This window comes from Littorina saxatilis, linkage group LG5 (assembly GCF_037325665.1).
Source record: "Littorina saxatilis isolate snail1 linkage group LG5, US_GU_Lsax_2.0, whole genome shotgun sequence".
Taxonomy (NCBI): domain Eukaryota; kingdom Metazoa; phylum Mollusca; class Gastropoda; order Littorinimorpha; family Littorinidae; genus Littorina; species Littorina saxatilis.
In genome coordinates this window covers 62893128-62907392 of record NC_090249.1, presented here as the reverse complement: position 1 = coordinate 62907392, position 14265 = coordinate 62893128, and the positions used below count along the sequence as shown (strand labels likewise).

Below are 14265 nucleotides of genomic sequence, written 5' to 3'. Positions count from 1 at the left end.
AAATAACCAAAGGGAAGTAATCGCTCTTAATGCATACGACATCCGCCGTTTTACGCTCTATGCGCCGCAGGCCGTTTTGTGCGTCGCGCGGGATTTGCCGAGTGGCCACACATCGACGATTTTTTTCACAACGCGGTATCAGTGAGCGGGTCACCGTTCAGTTGCATTCGACTGCCGCGCCGCGAGCAGCTGACGTCATCGCTCTGGTTTGCTCTGATTGGTCAAATTTCCGTCGTTCTATGTCTGTGTCATAGAAATTAGAACACGCGCTATTCTTCTGCAAATAACGCTTCGCGATCATAGCACGACGCGGTGCACCGTTTTGAGCATAAGTCAAATGTGGACAGGGTCGGCCGGGAGTGTGTGGTCGGGCCTTTAAGCGAGAGTTGTACGGAACCTTTTTTCCTGGCACCTGAGAACAAGCATTGAAATGAACAAGTGACTTTCATCCTCAAAAACGGATGATCACCACAAGCTCATATGCTCATCATTCTCCAAGGCACTCCAACTAACACCTACGTACACAGTCATATACAAGAACCAGCTTTTATCCTCGACCGGACTTAGTACTTAGATCAAGACTGGTTTTAAACAGAACAAACACACAAACACACACATTGTTACAGGGTAGCCTCGAAAGTATCAGTTAGAATTTCAAACAGAATGAGGCAGAGCGATGTTAAGATATCAAATAACCAAAGGGAAGTAATCGCTCTTAATGCATACGACATGTGTAATAGAGTAAGCATTAAGAGCGATTACTTCCCTTTGGTTATTTGATATCTTAACATCGCTCTGCCTCATTCTGTTTGAAATTCTAGCCACAATATTGACAAATCCAAGAAATCCAAAATATGTACAAACCCAAAAAACACTAAAGGATCAGTCAAATCCAAAATATCTACAAACCCAAAAAACACTAAAGGATCAGTCAAATCCAACATACAATATTGACAAATCCAAGAAATCCAAAATATATACCAAACCCAATAAACACAAAAGGATCAGTCAAATCCAAAATATATACAAACCCCAAAAACACGAAAGGATCAGTCAAATCTACCCTCTGCTGATACTCGCAACGACAACCACCACAGGCTGGCTTTGAGTGCCCGTAAGCACTCTCGGCTAGCAATCCCTTACGATCACTTTCACTCTAGGTCTGATGACGACTGGTCTATCATGGTGATGGCCTTTGTGTACTTCCTGCACTTGTCCCTCTTGACCCCCTTGCCTTTCTTCTGTGTGCTTGCGGTCTTGACCTTTTTTTGACCGGGAATCTTGACCACCCTGTCTTTTGTTGCAATGTGTGATGTCACAGAGTCAAAGTCTTTGGTTTCAACCCGTTTTTTTGCACTTGTTTTGGCATATTGTTTGCTTGATGTGACCGTCTGTTTCCGCACAGTGAGCGTTTTTTTTTTACCGGGAATCTTACCCCCCTTGCCTCTTGTTGCTTCGCTCATGTGTGCAATGTGTGTCACAGAGTCAAGTCAAGTCAAGTATTTTATTGTTTTGGGCCCAGAGGGCTTTGAAACAAAGATATAATTTTAACCAAAAAAAGGTAACAAATCAGACAGTCACTGTCACTGTCTTTGGTTTTAACCCCTTTGTTGGCACAGAGTGCACCACTGGGAGAAGAAGGGGACCTTTTTCTTTTCTTCGGTGTGCTTGTGGTTTTGGCACATTGCTTCCGTTTAACTTGACCTGGCTTCTTGCCTTTATGTGTTGGTGCACGGGATGTTCTGCATCCGTCTGTGCTCCTGACTACTTGTTCGTCTGTCAGTACCAATGCAGACATGAACTTTTGAAATGCTTGCTCCTTTTGCCCTGATCTTCAAACAACCAAATGTCCCGCGAGACAACAAATCTGTCAAACTGTGGCGTCAAAGAAAACTTCCCAACATTTATGAACGACCTTTTTACTTCGCGGTACTGTTGGCGAACAACCGCATGCAGTTTATTCACCAACTCAACAAGTTTGAGAGACTTCCAGCTAACAGCCTGTTTGAGCAAAAGGAGCAAGCGTTTCATGGTCTTATGCAGAGTCACATAATTATGATATATATACCTCTCAATGAAACAACACATCAAAAAAGTCTGTCAGACATGTTACTTTGAGATCAGAAGAATAGGTTCCATAAGAAAATTTCTCACTGTTGATGCCACTAAAACTCTCGTTACATCCTGCATTCTGTCCAGATTAGATTACTGCAACTCCCTTCTCATAGGCTGCCCTGACTCCACTCTCCAACCCTTGCAAAAAGTACAACACTCTGCTGCACGTCTCATTTTCAGAGCACAGCATCGACAACCCTGCACTCCTCTCATGAAAGAACTTCACTGGCTTCCTGTATCTGAACGTATTAGGTATAAAGCTGCCTGCTTCTGCTACAATATCATCTCTGAATCGGCACCTGCCTATCTTTCTGAACTGGTCTCTCGATCTCTACACTCCCTCTCGCACCCTTCGTTCTTCTGATGGTGCTCGACTTCTCTGTCAAGGTCGCTTTAAACGCAAGGCTCATGGCTTCCGCACGTTTTCGTATTATGGACCTCAGTTATGGAATTCACTCCCCTTTCAATTACGTCACTCTCCATCCATTTCATCTTTTAAGTCCAATTTGAAAACTCACTTGTTCCAACAACACTACGGATAGTTCCTTAGTATAGAGTCTGGGGATGTGAGATGTGCATGATGTGTTGTTTGAATCTGACAGTGATTGTATGATTTTTGTATACATGTATTGTTGTCACGCGCTTTGAACTTCTGATAAGGCGCTTTATAAATGCCCGTTATTATTATTATTATTATTATATATACGACTAATCAACTTCCATCCTTTTGAACTACACAATAAACAGTATCAGTCTCTCAGTCTCTCAGTCTCTCTCTGTGATCTCAATGTGTCAACTCCATATTTTACACTTTGGATTTAAGCCTTATCACTTACCTGGGCATGAAAGTCAAGTGTTCAGTATTACAACTTGATAATCTGAATCGATGACTACGAAAATTGTTGGAGCTCCAAATGTTCGAAAAGTTCGATTTTATCATGTTCCATTTCGCTACATTTCACTACATTTCGCTACATTTTGCTACATTTTACTACATTTCGCTACTTTTCGCTACATTTCGGAAAAAATAACTACCGTTTCCGGTAGTGCGTCGGGATAGTAAACAACATGGCGTCAAACGTGCAAATTTCACACAGAATGCACCAGGGTTCATGATCATCTGTACAGTACGGCACAATGTGCAGTCATGCGTACAGTACAGCAAAAGTGTGGTGCGAGGAGATTCTGAGTATTTATCCATTCTTCATTTCGGTTCCTACATATCTTGAGAAAACCAGATCGATGTGCGCTGCATACAGCGCCACTCAAAATTGAAGGGGAAAAAGCAGTTTCTACCAAAATATCACACAAGTGCGTCAATGTACTTGGGTTTAGTGATTGTGCCGTTCCAAATGGTAGAACTGAAAACAGCGTTAGATTGTTAAAAATGTGTGTTTGGAAAATAAACTCGATTGTTAAACAATGAAAAGGCTTGGAGTTGGAGACATGAAGTTAGCGGCAGGACGCAGCCAGGCTGTGATAGGCTGTATTTTCCGGTTGACCTGAACCCTAACCCTATTTGATCATGTTCTTCGGTTCCTTTTTTAGATTACAACCCTCTTTTCGATCACATTCAATAGGGCACTTGTCAAGAAGGGTGTTGCAGGTTGCGAGCGGAGGATGTTGCTGCTTGTTTTGATAGTGTTTTACCGATAGTCATAATAACTAGCCAATCACAGCCTGGCTGCGTCCTGCCGCTAGCTTCGAGTGAGTTGGAGGTCTTGGCAAACAGGCTTTTCCAACACCTAGATACATTATAAGTCAAAGTGAACTCTACACACCCTCCCCTCAGCGTGAAATGGTAGATTTTGCAGACTATGAACACTGTTTAGCAGACAGTGTGGTACGTGAAGATGACTTCAAGACACCATGCCACTGCCAGTGAGAGTTGTTCAGAGGCAAGCCCAGTGCCCCCTGCAGCAGTGCGTCACATCAGCTCTTCTCTACAAAGTGTGAAGAGCTGTGAGTCCATTGCAAGCAATGCTGGTGGAAGAAAAACTCCCGGCACTGACACTACTGGCGTAAAGAATGTGAATGGTGCTAGTGAGAAGCGCGCCAACAGTGCCACCACAGTCAAAGTCCACAGTGGTGACATCATCAACGGCAAGAGAACCGGCAGTGCGGACACAGTGACTCAGAGGGAGAGGGAAGCCGGGACCAAAAAGCCGCCCAAACACCGCCGATGTCACTCGCAGTCCACCCCTCCCAGTAGCTTGACGGTGCCGTCTGCACAGTGCTACGCTCGCAGCTACTCGGCCACAGAGCAGGTGATTGGAGGGCTTCGTATTGAAATGTATACATACATTGGAGGGCTTTGTTTTTAAATGCATACATGTACATGGGAGGGATTGATATTTACATGCCTACATGGATCGAGGGCTTGATATTTAGAAATTAAATCAATGTACATGGGAGGGCTTGATATTTAAATGAAAGCATGGGAGGGCATGATATTTAAATGAATAAAAACAAAATGCATATCATTTTGTCATTTGAAACACACAATAGCATTGTACAGGTTGTCTTGCAAAAGGTAACACTTCTAAAGATGGTCAGCATCCCATTAGAAGGCCCGTGGACTTATTCATGTGGTATTTCAGTCTGTTTAGACAACTGTACTTCAGAAATGGTCTCGTGGGGTAAAAATGCATGCTCTACATTGATTAGAGGAAGAGGTGTCAGGGTTTGACACTAGCGGGGGCGGGGGGCGGAACGCCCCAGAGTTTTGTGTTCCTCCCCAAACATTGCCGAAGCTTGGGGCCCACTCCGCCCCAGGATAAATTCCAACAATGACAAACCGAAAATTCTAATGCCAGAGCCAATCACTAAAAATCGCCAGTCAAAGTCGTCACTGAAATTTGCGTTACGATCAATGCCGCAGTCAAGAAAAAAAAACATTGAAATCGTCGAAGGACAATGCCGCAAGGGAAATAACTCCCAGATTGCGCTCTTTAGCGTGAGAGATAAGTATCGCCTTCAAATGCCAAACGCAAAATGTGGCGACACATCCCTGGGGTAAAAAGGCATGGAAATGAAGATGAAGAACAGGGTGGAGAGAAACGAAAAAAGGAGACCGATGCAGCCAAAAGCGCGAAGCGCTGTCGTAATTTCAATGTCAAATGGTTGAAAGAATTTCCCTGGCTTCAGTACGATGAAGAAAAACAGACAATGCATTGCCGCACGTGAATACTGAGAGTGGGCCCCAGATTTTTGTTTTCCGCCCCAGCAATTTCCATCTCTGGGGCCAGTGTGGCCCCAGGCCAAATAAGTTAGTGTCGACCCCTGGGTGTAGTGTGTCTATAAAAAAGGAAACATGCAAAATAGGTTTTTAATTTTAGAAGATCAAAGTTTTATATATCCACAGTTTGTATCCAAAAGCACCCTCAAGAAATTAAAACTATTGATGAATGTGTTTGCTATGTTTTGTTTCCAGGGTCCAGAGGGCACGCCTATTTTTATCTGCGATGAAGCTGTGTCAGTGGAGGAAGTGTTTGGGGGTAAAGGTCAGAGGTCAGAGGGCCTGCCTCCTCGACTGGTGGTGGTGTCGAGCCGAGTGCGGAACATCTCTGTGTTGCGTCACGCTGTGCTGCCGGGGATCAGCGTCATGCAGTACAATTACGACTCTCAGACGCTCGACGATATCTTGGGTAAGCTTTCGGCACAGCTGGTTGATTCCTGTCCTATTCTTCAGAAGACACTGGCAAAACTTGTAATGCCTGTATGGCCTGGTGGATAGGACACTGGCAAAACTTGTAATGCCTGTATGGCCTGGTGGATCGGACACTGGCAAAACTTGTAATGCCTGTATGGCCTGGTGGATAGGACACTGGCAAAACTTGTAATGCCTGTATGGCCTGGTGGATAGGACACTGGCAAAACTTGTAATGCCTGTATGGCCTGGTGGATAGGACACTGGCAAAACTTGTAATGCCTGTATGGCCTGGTGGATAGGACACTGGCAAAACTTGTAATGCCTGTATGGCCTGGTGGATAGGACACTGGCAAAACTTGTAATGCCTGTATGGCCTGGTGGATAGGACACTGGCAAAACTTGTAATGCCTGTATGGCCTGGTGGATAGGACACTGGCCTCCCATGCAGAGGTTGAGTGTTTAAAATAGAATCCCTGCCGCACCTGGTGGGTTAATTTGTCCGATCTCCCAGGTCAACTTATGTGCAGACCTGCTAGTGCCTTATCCCCCTTCTGGTTACACTCTAGCACAAGACTAAATGCGCATGGTAAAGATCTTGTGATCCATGTCAGAGTTTGGTGGATTATAGAAAGTGAAAAATACCAAGCATGCACCCCGCGTATGACTGCCTGAATGGCAGGGTAAAAACACTCACGAATACATGCACAAAATGCGAGAGTAACTGGGAGTTTCAATCCATGAATGCAGAAGAAAAAGACATAATGTGTATGTTTTATTCAAAACATAGGGCTGCAAGCAAGTGGGTTGTTGTGAAAATGGAGCAGTAAATAAGGTAACATCAGCAAAAAAGACTTTGTCTACTCACACAAATCAAGTTATCACTCATCAGGCTCAAGATAGATTCCATATATTTCACATCATTTGCAGGATCTATTCTTCAGATGCACTCGATCAATGAAGATTTGTCATTTTTTTGTCTTTGCCTGTCAAACACCAATATACTACATCATGCTTTTGAGAGTCACAAACACACACACACACACACACCCCCCCCCCCCCCCCCCCCCCCCCCTGATTAAAGATCACCCTCCTTTTTAAGACGTGATGTTGTCAGACTTGTTCAGGTTTTTAAAGGGGGGTTCCATTGTGGAGTAAAATGAAGCGTGGTGTTTCAGCGGCTGTGGGTCAGACTCTGAGCGGTCGTCAGGTTCACAGCGTGGCCTTCATCCTGTCCTGTCCACTGCCTGCCATCCAGCTCACCGCCACTGACGACATGGTAATGGTCTCTTCTCTTCTCTTGTGAATGACTAATATGTGAATGCTCTTCGTGCATCATCATCATCATCATATGTTTATTTTTTTCCAACCTTTTTTTTTCTTTCTTTTTTTATAGTGTGTCTGTGCGTCTCAAGGACAGATTGTAAGAAAAGGCCTTGCCTTAAATCTTAATCCTTGTAAAAGAAAGTTCTATTCAATTCATTTCTTCTTCTTCTTCTTTTTCTTCTGTCTACTTCTTCTTGTTCTACGTTGGGTGTTCATGGCCATTATATTCTTAACCAGCTGGCTGCCATGAAGTCTGTAGTCTCAAAGTCTCTGTCAAAAGAACTTCATTGCTTTCAATATCTACTTTTTCTCAACTGGTTCTGATAGAAAGGTTGTTCGGTGTGATCCAGTATCCGGTAATATAAACTATTTGTGATTGTGCGTGTGACAGGTCGTTAGCCGTGACACAGCGAGTGACAGGGGAGTGCTGGACTTCCTGACGCGCCTGAGAGACGACCACTGCAGCAGAGACCTCCCCGCTGCGCTGCGCTTCGACTTCCTGGCCTGCGCGGGCCTGTCTCATGCCGACACTGCAACACTCGCTCTGGACCTGGAGACAAAGCTTGGGGTGGGTCTAACTAACTCATCAATCAACCATTCAACCAATCAACCAATCCATTGATGAACTCCGCAATAATTATGTTAGCTTGTATGGGTTGTGAAAGAGTGAATACTCTTGTTGCTTTTAGTGAGGCAAACTTTCCACACATACTGCTTGTCAACATGTTTCAGACACACCCCTCGTTAGTGACTGGCCTATAATGTCACGTGGGTAAGTTTGACTCACTAGTGACTGGCCTATAATGTCACGTGGGTAAGGTTGACTCACTAGTGACTGGCCTATAATGTCACGTGGGTAAGTTTGACTCACTAGTGACTGGCCTATAATGTCACGTGGGTAAGTTTGACTCGCTAGTGACTGGCCTATAATGTCACGTGGGAAAGTTGGACTCACTAAAAGCCAGAGTATTCACTCTTTCTTAACCCATACTAACCGGACAGAGTTATTTCACAACATCGTCTACAGATCAATCAATCAGTCAGTCAATCTGGAGCCAATCATTTCATTGTTGTATCTATGTCAATGTTATCTTGTTCTGCATCACCCGGTCACTCAACCAGCTTAATCTGACATTCTGAAGTTACAACTTGGAGTATAAAGCAGTGGTTGCCATTCTGTCCTTTAGAATTAAGTGAAAATTTTGTGTATTAAGTAAGATGATATTTGAACAATTATTCCATGCAGAGAATACTTCCCAGCAGTTAAGCTACTTCCCTTATTGTTCTCTGCAGTCCTGACGAACATTGGTGTTAGTGTGTGAGAATCTGTTTACACTCATAACCTAGAACAGTGGTGCTAATTAAAATGGAGCATTGGTGTGTTTAATGCTGTGAGTGCTGTTGACAGGTACCGGTGGGCGTGTGGCGAGATCTGATTGGAGCAGACAGCAGCTACAAGAAAGGGGAGGAGCCAAGCTTTCCTAGCACGTAAGTCCTGTGGAGGGGGGAGTCTTAAAAGGGAGGGAGTCTTCTATCGGGAAGTCTTAAAAGGGGGTTCCACTGAAATAGGACTTTACGAGGGGGAGTCGTAGAAGCATTCGCTTTTTTGGTTCAAATATTGAAAAGCTTGCTTTGGCTCGCAAACTGGTGTAAACCTGGTATCACACAGCAAGCCATGTGTAGTATTCTCTGTGTGCGCGCCTTCGTGAGCGAGGCTGGTACTACATATTGTTCATACGAAATGACAAACACAGGTTACAAGCGATAACGCGCAAAAGTACTGGTTTATTATTTTACATCTGACACTAGGGATCAGTAATGTATAGATATATAGTTACAGTACCACGTAATGCGATACTACGTATTGCGGTAAAAAACTTATGGACAGAAAGAAAAAGAGAAAAGAAAACAAATTATTAGACATGGCAAAAGTATCAAAAGCATTAATAAGACACGAGAAGTAAATACAAGAAAAATAAACAATCACAAGACAGGCGAAGACAAACAGACAAGAAAGTTACAATTACCAAACACTCGTTGGTTAGTCCTTCAACAACAATAAAGAGTTACGTTCTGTACGTTCAACAATAAAGAATTACGTTCCGTACGTTCAACAATACCATAAGCACTAAGAATACTCAAGAAACTTAGCATACATACGTTTAAAACCAAAATGGCTACTTTCAGAAAAATACAAAACGTTGACTCATCAGGCCAGGAATACAAAGCAAACTGTCATACCAAAAAAGTCTAACGACAACGTTCCTGCGTTAATCAAAGTCACAAACAAGATATTTACTCATCCACTTTCCCTCAATAACGTTACAAGAAATAAGCCCGTTTACAAACGATCACCACAGACCGCAAGCTTCTTTTACCTAAATTCTTTTAACGTAAGGCTGAAAAAGTCGGAGAAAACGTTTCACTTCGAACTTCGTTAACCACAGAAAACACAAGTTATCATTATAAACATTAGCGACTTTCTAGCGTCTACAAAACATTGCTGTACGTTCACAACACTAGAACAGTTGAACACACAATAAAGAAACACTACAACAAGTCAGACTTTCAACTCACGTTATACATAAACAACTCACAAAGTCATTACAAAATGGCGACCAAAACACAACACAAACAAGTAACAACAAAATTACCTTATGCGCTGTGTGGGTTGACCAGCAGTACCAAAAACGTGTTGCCTCACAAACGAAGGGCACAAAACGATTCACACTTGAGAAACAACTGTCTCCAAGAACATTACGTTGACGTTAAAACATAAGAAACACTCCGTTGGTTCACTTGATAACCTTCATACGTTTACATCAAAACCAAACGCTTCCTAAAACCCTCAGATCGACTGACGAGACAGGAGTCAAGCAGCGGTATTTATGGAAACAAAAACCTAACATGGAATAGTTATTCAAAAGTCAAAGGTCACCGGATTGACCAACCAACAACATTCCTAAGACAGAATCGGGTGAAACTACTATTTTACAACCAATCAGTAACCGATCACGCACTCCGTGCATGCCCAAAACTTAAAACGGTATATTTAACAGAAAGAAGACCAAGGAACTAGCTGACATCACAAAGCTAAAAACACGTGAGTCACACGTATTCTAAAACTTGCAACGCAGATTCGCAGGGCTCACCTCAAAATCAAAACACGGAAAAGAGCACGTGAATCTCACGGTGTTCTAGAACTAAACGACGCAGTTTGTGACACTCCGACCAAAACCAGGTCACAACAACTGAACAAGGAGCACGTGAATCTCACGTAAAAATATTAACGCTCCACAAAACGGGTCACAACAAGGTGCCACAATAAAAACACGGTTTACTTCTTTTTACATCGTGCAATGGCTTGAGCAAACGTAATTACAACAAAAAGTAGGTGAATGCATGCCACATCGGCATGCACACTCCCACCGGAAATTATATTAATATAATTTACTTCAAAAACCTTTGTACAAATATATTCCTTATATCAAAAGAAGAATAACGCAGATTTAGACATTTCAAATTTACAACTCAAAATCATTGTGTTGCAAAACATTTACACAATATTATGGTTCAATCATTTTCAGTGTTTCAACACATCTCGTTTCAACTAAATGCCACTAGTCATTTACTCGACGGCATAAAAAGAACGCACCACTTAAACCATAAATGTCCGTTACATCATCTGATATAAAAACAAACCGCAACAATCTACAACTGTCAAATTGGAAAAACACTCCAAAGTTCAATGTTCTTTCAGTTCACTTACACAGCTTTGTCTTTGTGATTTTCACAATCTACTAACACAGTCATTTTGTGAATAGGTCGCTCTAATATGCGACTATCACCAGTGGGACGGCCGTGATTGTCTAGAGCCTTTGTTCCAACATGCACTTTCACTCGTCTGACCAGTCCATCAGATCCAGGCATCACTTCGATTACACGAGCCATGCACCACTCTGATCTGCACAAGTTCTGGTCATGCAAGACAACAACATCTCCCACCTGTACGTTTGCCTGGGGACGTTGCCAGACACGACGTTTCTGCAAAAGTGAAAGGTACTGGCTCTTCCATAGCAGCCAGAATTCGTCTGCCATCCGCTGGACACAGCGCCAACGTTTCCTGGCGTACAGGTCTGGATCTTCAAACACACCAGGGGGCGGAAGGATGGCACCTGACTTCATGGTAAGGACGTGGTTGGGGGTCAAAGGGCGTGGTCCATCTGCCGATTCCAATGCCAGTTTGAACTCGTTGCATGCACCTACAAAGTTCGTTCCTTTGTCACACCAAATGCGTGATATGTTTCCTCGCATGGAGACAACAATGCGTAGGGCGTTGAAGGAATCACTTGACATGTCATTCAGGGTTTCAATGTGGATTGCCCTAGAGGCAAAACACGTCACGATCAGCCCGTACAAGATTAATGTCATGACCTTGACGCAGTCATCACGGTACCCTCGTTTTTTCTGGCGTTTCAGGCCCTTCAGATGCTTGACTGCGGCACTTCTGTTGTCGGGGAGGGACGGTTTCTCTGGTCGAAATGGTAAGAGCATCTCGAAGTGACCAGCTTCGTTGACCTTCACGATCTTCTTGAACTTTACATCGTCCTGGGACATGGATCCTGAGTCACTTGCAAAGTCTCTTTCCATAACATGTAATGGGTCAGTACACGAGACTTCGTCCACCTGTACCTTGTAGACGTGAGCTACACGTTCTTCTTCCCTCGATCCTGGCTTGACGATGACGCGCATGGACGAGGCTATGCCATCAAAGGCGACGGAATGCGGTGCCTTGCCGACGATGCTCCAACCTAACTTAGTCTCTACTGCAAATGGCAGTCCTTGGACAACGTTTAGGGGCATGAGGGCTTCAGCGCAGTCGTAGCCGATGAGGAGGCCTGCTTCACAGTCAGGGTACAAGGGGGGCAGTTTTGGAGACAGGTGTTGGAGATGTGGGTAAGCTTTGACAGTCTCTGAGGTGGGGATATGAGTGGGGTCAACGGTCAGATAAGGTCGTGAGATGGCAGAAGGGAGCCTGACAAACTCACTGGAGGTAGGAGAGCGGACACGCAATCCAGAGTACTTCCTGCCGGAGACCACAGCATTGTCCTCAGTCAGTGTGGAGACCCTGAGTGTAGTCGGCTGCGATTTGGCTTTAACTTCTTCAGCCACTGACTGCACTACAAAAGTGGCGTTGGACATAGTGTCCAGTAGTGCGTACGTCAGCACTTCTACGTTGGGGTTAGAGTCACTGGAAACGAGAACGGGAACGATCATAGACGTGAAACCGATGCTGTTTTCCTCGCTGGCCTTAAGAGCAGACACCGTAGGGGTCGACGATGACAGTGGCTCTTGAACGTCAGCAGCAGAGGTACGGTAATTGTTCTTGTGTTCACTCGCCCCTTTGTTTTCACTCATACTGTTCTGATACTTGAAATTGTCATCATGAAGACAAGTGGGGTGAGCCTTCTTGCACTTCTTGCACGTCTGTTTCTGCATACATTGACGGCTCTGGTGATCCTTACTTCTGAGACATCCGTAGCAGATACGGTTCTTGAACAGAAAATCTCGTATCTCAACCAGAGGCTTCACTATGAGTTCCTTACATGTCCCAGCGTCATGGTCCGGAAGTTGACAGTGCAGACATGCGGTGACATCCTCTGTCAGGGTTGACAGGTTCGTTGTGAACTTTCTTGGTGTCCCCGATGCACTTGTCAAGCCGAAAACAGGGTCGTTAGAAATGTCTGCTTCGAGGGTAATGAACGACACGAGTTCATTGAACAGAGGATACCTCTTCTTTTCAACCTTAGTTCGAGCAACTGTTCTAGACCATCTGTGACTCATCCAGTCTGGGAGCTTTCCGACGATCTTCCGTAAGTACTGGGCATCATCCAGGATGCTCAGTCCACCAACTTCCTGGGCAGCAACGGAACATTGCTGCAAGAAATCGGCCAGACTTCTGAGTCCCTTGGGATCTTTGCTTTTGACTGGGGTCCATTCGTCCAGCTTGGTTCGGAAAGCTTGCGAAACGACGTATGAGTTGCCGAACCGATTTTCCAGCACTTCCATGGCTCTCTCGTAGGCATCACCTTCTCTCAGCAGAAAGAAGCCGGTCACGGCCTCCTTTGCTTGACCTCCGATGTACCGTTGCAGATACAATAACTTCTCACTGCTGGTTATGTTCTGTCTCTCGATGAGAAACGCAAACGACGATCTCCAAATTGGATATTGGAGAGGGTCACCAACAAAAATGCACGGCTCCTGCATCGGCAAGCGGTTGATCATCAGAGCGTCTGATAGGGTTTTGGCGAGAGAGTCCATAGGAGTGTCCTGCTTGGCAGGAGTAGCAAGTGGACGTTGGTAGTACGCAGACGGGGGGTAGGAGGCAAATGGACGATCTGCATGACATTCCTTGTCAAAGTTCATGTACGCAGGGGGCCTTGCGCTTTCGTTTCCCCAAATAACTTTGGGGGTGGTCTGATGTGGGTCCAGGAATGTGGGCACGAAAGGCTCTGGTTTGGGATGTAGGTGGGTATCATAGGGGAAACAGGGTGGGGTAACTTCAAAACGTCTGTGGTCCATGCGTTGGTGACGTTCTTCTGGGAAGTAGGTGTGTTGTCCTTGCGTCTCATCACCTTCCCTTGTCTCTGGTAGGTGATAGGACCAACCTGTGTGGTCGAGATCAGGCGGGCGAGAGCCTGTGACGCTTGTCGTTGAGTGTCCAACGTTGTGCAGAGGCGGCTGACCAGTGTACGCACCAAGAGGGTGCTGCAGTGTGGTCAGCAGCGCTGTAGGCCGCATGGAGGATGTAGTTGCAGCCGTCGTGTAGTTAGGTGTGAAGGGCTCCTGATGGACGAAAGGAGCGCTCGTTCCGACGTGATGGGGGGCGTTGGTGAAGGGCTCCTGATGGACGAAAGGAGCGCTCGTTCCGACGTGATGGGGGGCGTTGACATCCTCTCTACGTTGAGGTCCGTACGCCTCATATGTGGCGTTGTTGGTAGTAGCGGCGCTTGTAGAGGCGTTGACTCCAACGACGAGGTCCACGACAGGTAACGCGTGCTGTCGTGGCTCAGTCGTTGTGGTTCCTGCGACGAAGTTGGTGACAGCAGCGTTGACAGTAGAGATGTCACGGGTGCTGGCGGCTTGGCAGACAGGAACAGACGTGAAGTCCATGG

General features: G+C 45.1%; 1 protein-coding gene across 1 annotated transcript in view; it reads left to right on the top strand.

Moving 5' to 3' along the window:
- The first annotated feature begins 3173 nt into the window (after nt 1–3173).
- The window catches only part of LOC138967681 (uncharacterized), an 86585-nt gene continuing 75493 nt past the window's right edge, over nt 3174–14265 (top strand). The window contains exons 1-5 of the mRNA XM_070340322.1: nt 3174–4382; nt 5549–5762; nt 6943–7043; nt 7482–7658; nt 8499–8578. Of these exons, the coding sequence (XP_070196423.1) occupies nt 3969–4382; nt 5549–5762; nt 6943–7043; nt 7482–7658; nt 8499–8578 (986 nt within the window). The 5' untranslated portion in view covers nt 3174–3968. The remainder of the gene's footprint in view (nt 4383–5548; nt 5763–6942; nt 7044–7481; nt 7659–8498; nt 8579–14265) is intronic.